Source organism: Buceros rhinoceros, unplaced genomic scaffold (assembly GCF_000710305.1).
Source record: "Buceros rhinoceros silvestris isolate BGI_N320 unplaced genomic scaffold, ASM71030v1 scaffold17316, whole genome shotgun sequence".
In the NCBI taxonomy this organism is placed as follows: Eukaryota; Metazoa; Chordata; class Aves; order Bucerotiformes; family Bucerotidae; genus Buceros; species Buceros rhinoceros.
The window spans coordinates 26,473-30,566 of record NW_010418295.1 but is presented as its reverse complement, the minus strand read 5'-3'; the positions used below and the strand labels follow the sequence as shown (position 1 = coordinate 30,566).

Sequence of the window (4,094 nt, the reverse complement as noted above, 5' to 3'; positions counted from 1 at the left end):
ACACCCCCCCCCCCCAAACCAAAACAGAAAACCCCAAATCCCCTCACTTCCCCCACAGTGCCGTTCCTCGCTTGCCATGTATATAAAGGTTGTAACAGTTAATCATTTAGACACGGATAAATATTTATTCAGGGACTACCTTAACGTTGAATGTTATTTCCTCCATGACGTAAACTCGTTCAGGAAATGCTTTAGCCACCTCCTCCACACTGTTAAAATACTGCACTGGCTCCTTAATATCTCGGTCTTGTTCCAGCAGCTTAAACTGCCCTGAAAACAGATGATAAACAGAGAGTTGTAAGATATTTATATTGGACAACTGTCACTGTGGCAACTGCTGGCTCAACTTCTTCACCATTTTGCTCACTCAATTTTTCCGGTTACGAGCAGCCAAACAAGACAACGGAAGATTGCAGAGGGTCTCCTGAACCTGCTGTGAAAAACACCCAGTTTCATCAGGTTGGAATGAAAAGAACATGTGGGCGCTGAAGTTAAATCAGAAAAGGTCACTTTATCACATGCCCTCTAGAAACAGTGAATTACCATGGAGGCATTTGTGTTTCCATACCTAATTTGGTGTAATAGTTTCTGTCCAGATAACATTTTCTGGCTCCTAATATTAAAAGCTCTACAGAAAGAAAACACACCCATTAGTGTAAAACTCCAAAACACTAAGCATAAAGGCTTTATTTTTGGTTTTAGCATCATCAAACAGCTATTAAAAAAATGTTAAGCTAACCTCCTTTTCCCCCTAGGCCTCCCTAAGACTAGAATAGCACCTAACCTTTCTTAATCATGAACTAAGCCCTTTGAGAACTTTAGCTAACATAAGAAACGAAACCATATACATTTCAAACCCTTTTGAAGGTGGCTGCCCTCAGATGAAGCGTTTCTTGCTGACTTTACCTCCTCCCAGCATGAAAACCTTGACTATTTTGTAAGTCCTGTAAAAGGCAAGAACTAACACAGTGGCAGAAGCTCTGGCAGACCTGCCAGGGACAGCCAGGCCCATCAACCACCTCTGTGCACTATGAGCACGAGGTTTAAAAACTTCTTTTATAACTACAGCGATAATGAAATCTTAGACAGACACGTCTGCTTCTTGTATGACTTAAAATCAGTGAACCAACCTTCCCAAATTTAGAAACATTAACTACTCCTAAGTTAAAGGCTGGTCTCAGCAAGACTCGAGGTAAGAAACAACTCCAGAAAATGAGAAAAAGGCTGACTAAAATCAATGGTTAGTGCATCCCCTGTAAATCATACTTTAAATTTAGCACTGCACGCAGCCACTGGATTATGGTTCCCTAACAGTGCTCGACTCCATTAAAATACATCCAATCCATCAGAATGTCAGCCACCTACAGAAATATTTTCTCACTCCTTCAGCATTTTTGTACACAGCACCCTGTTCCCCCTATACATCCCGTCAGACTTGAGACTTTTGTAACATGTTCGCAGAATTCACCCACACTAAACTATTCCAGGCCACCTAGCAGCAGAGGAGGAAACGAGGGCCAGCTCAGCAAGTCCTGACGCCCCATGAGAAAGACCTGTCCCACAACCCTGTGTGCCAGTTGTGCACACGCTCGTGCATGCCCTCACATACGCCCCCCCACACCAAGAGGAGCGAGACCAAGAGGCTCAGCTCCTCCATCCAGCCCCAGCATCCTGCTGACAGAGGCACACTCTTTTAATCAGGGTGCTCAAGACTGCGGTTATAAGCCTAAATATCAACTTACAGGATAGAATACTTACTTTCCTTCCCTTCCGTATGTTTTGTCTTTCTAAAATGACTGCAGTAACTTGGAAGCATTATCAGCAGGGTAACTAAAGATGCTGGTACTTCCTTCCCACTGCAAGGCTATACTTTGCAAATGTTTAACAACCTTCACCACACTTCAAAAACCACTTGTGTCTGCTTCAGGACACACTTTTATTGGAAGTTCAGCCAAGACAACTCCTGTACTTTGGGACAGAAGCAGCAGGACCTTTGGTCTAAGCTGCTGAAGGCATTCCCGTAGCATATTACAGCAATGCAGCTGACTACAGGAAAGGCTTCTCCAGGGCAGAGCAAAGGTCTGCCTCATGCAGCATTCTGCCTCGGGGGTAAATGACAGCCATGTAAGGAGGACTGGAAGCATAATTAGCAATAGCCTTCGGAGTCTCCTCCACACCTCTGGAAGGAACTCAGGGCTCAAGGATGCTCAGAGCAGGGAGGAGGTATCTTCGGGCTTAGTAGGTCCAGAGGTTTTCTTCCCTATAAATTTAATTACTCACTGAAGGTATCTAAAACTTTCATTGTAGACATATCCTCTATCTGGAAAAATGCTGGCAACTTCTTCCACAGACTTTACTAAAATTTCTACCCTTAATCCTGGAGGTACTGTAGTGACAAAGCTACACCTGGCAGACATCGTGGGTAGCAAGAGGAAACTTGACAGCAGACAAGCATTCAGAAAAATGCTTCACATACTCAAAAGAAACATGCCAGCATCCCGAATTCCTCAGCCTGTCTGCTCTGATCCCCTTTCAGTGCAAAGCAGTAGAGGGGCCAGGCAGCCAGCACCTCTGGGCTCAGGGGATCTGGACAACTAGCAGGGAGGTGCTCAGTTAATTGACACTGGAATGCTAGTTGTGACTGATGCCCAAAGCACAGACAGGTGAGGTGAAGAGAGGAAAACCGTGCTTTTTAACCCCCAGTTTGTCATAGAGATCATGTTAAGTCCTAGTTTCAGGACTGGCTGGCCAAGAGGCAGATGAATTCCCCAGCTCCTCGGGTCCTTTCCCCCTGCAGGCACCCCACTTGCCTGCAAAGGTAATTCAGGAGTGAGGGTTTCTGAGTGAAGTCAGACGTGGCAGGACGTGCCAGGACATCACGCAGCAGCAGGAACTACGAGTTGCACCAGGAACCACCTGACAGGACACAAAAACTACTGCTCTAGAACGTAGAGCCAATAACTGTATTTCACAGATAGTTACCAAGGGTCAGATGTTCTTAAATTTTACAGAAGGTATGACAGTGTTTGTTCACCATGGGCCGACCTGAGGCTGCTGCCCTCACCAGCTTATTGCTGTCCTGACTACCAACACAGTCACCTAGCTGCCACCCTAACTGAATACCCAATTTGAGACCCAAGGATCTGATTTGCAGGATCCCCAGCTGTGGATACTATTTGAGGCAAGCAATCATTATAATTTATAACGACATTTCATACTCCTAAGTTCCCCGAAGAAAAAAAACCCCAAAACCACAGCAAGTTTGAGTCATCTCAGACAGCATTAAGTCCAGCAGGGTTATTTCTGATTTAACACTCCCCCCTTACGTACAGAACTGAGTTGAACACAACACTGCATGGAAGCTGCATAGTTTTGAAAGTGAGATAAAATTTGAAACTGTAGTGATAAAACTTTGCTAGTTCAGAAAGAAATTGAGAACTCTCACTTCAGAGCAGGAATTGAGTTGGGCACAGTCATAAAGCAAAAATTCATGTAATCGAGGAAGGAAAACACCACACTGGAGAACAATACATTATATGAACAACACTCCTCCGGCACTTCGAATCAGACAGTGGTCTTTAATTGTAGCTTCTCCAGTTACTCTGGAAACATAATAATACTATCTTACTATGACTGTTGTGTATTTAACAATAGATAAGTCTGGTGGCAAAAAAAGGTCAGTTACCCATTGCAATGCAAACTTCTACAGAAATGCCCCAAATTCCTCAGCACAGAATAAATGCTTTAGGCTGTGTGCAACTGGGAGCAGGGTCTGCTGTCTACTGCAGAATTACACATGTTCTTGTAAAAAAAAAAAAAATCAGCTGGAGCTTTGCTTTGGTACAAAGAGATGCTCAGAACCGTCTATGTCACTATCTGTGCCATGCTCCCCTGCCTTCAGCTGAGCTGCCAAACACAAAGCCGTCTGTGCCTTCACTGCTAATAAGCAGCAGTTCACGAGGAGGTTGACCACAGTGGAGCACACACACAGATCCCAAAGCATGTAACAGAAGGGCAGCATTAATCTCCTGTTATGAAATCAAGAAATATGCAGTGCATGGAAGCTGTCAGGGCTAGATGTTAAAATGCGTCTC

The 4,094-nt window shown here is 44.4% G+C and overlaps 1 protein-coding gene across 1 annotated transcript in view; it reads right to left on the bottom strand.

Annotated features, from left to right (window-relative positions):
* The window catches only part of GAREM (GRB2 associated, regulator of MAPK1), a gene marked incomplete at its 5' end in the record, with an annotated part of 20,452 nt that extends 20,133 nt beyond the window's left edge, over nt 1-319 (bottom strand). Inside the window, one exon of the mRNA XM_010138495.1 lies at nt 140-319. Within this exon, the coding sequence (XP_010136797.1) occupies nt 140-319 (180 nt within the window). The remainder of the gene's footprint in view (nt 1-139) is intronic.
* Nucleotides 320-4,094: the final 3,775 nt, after the last annotated feature.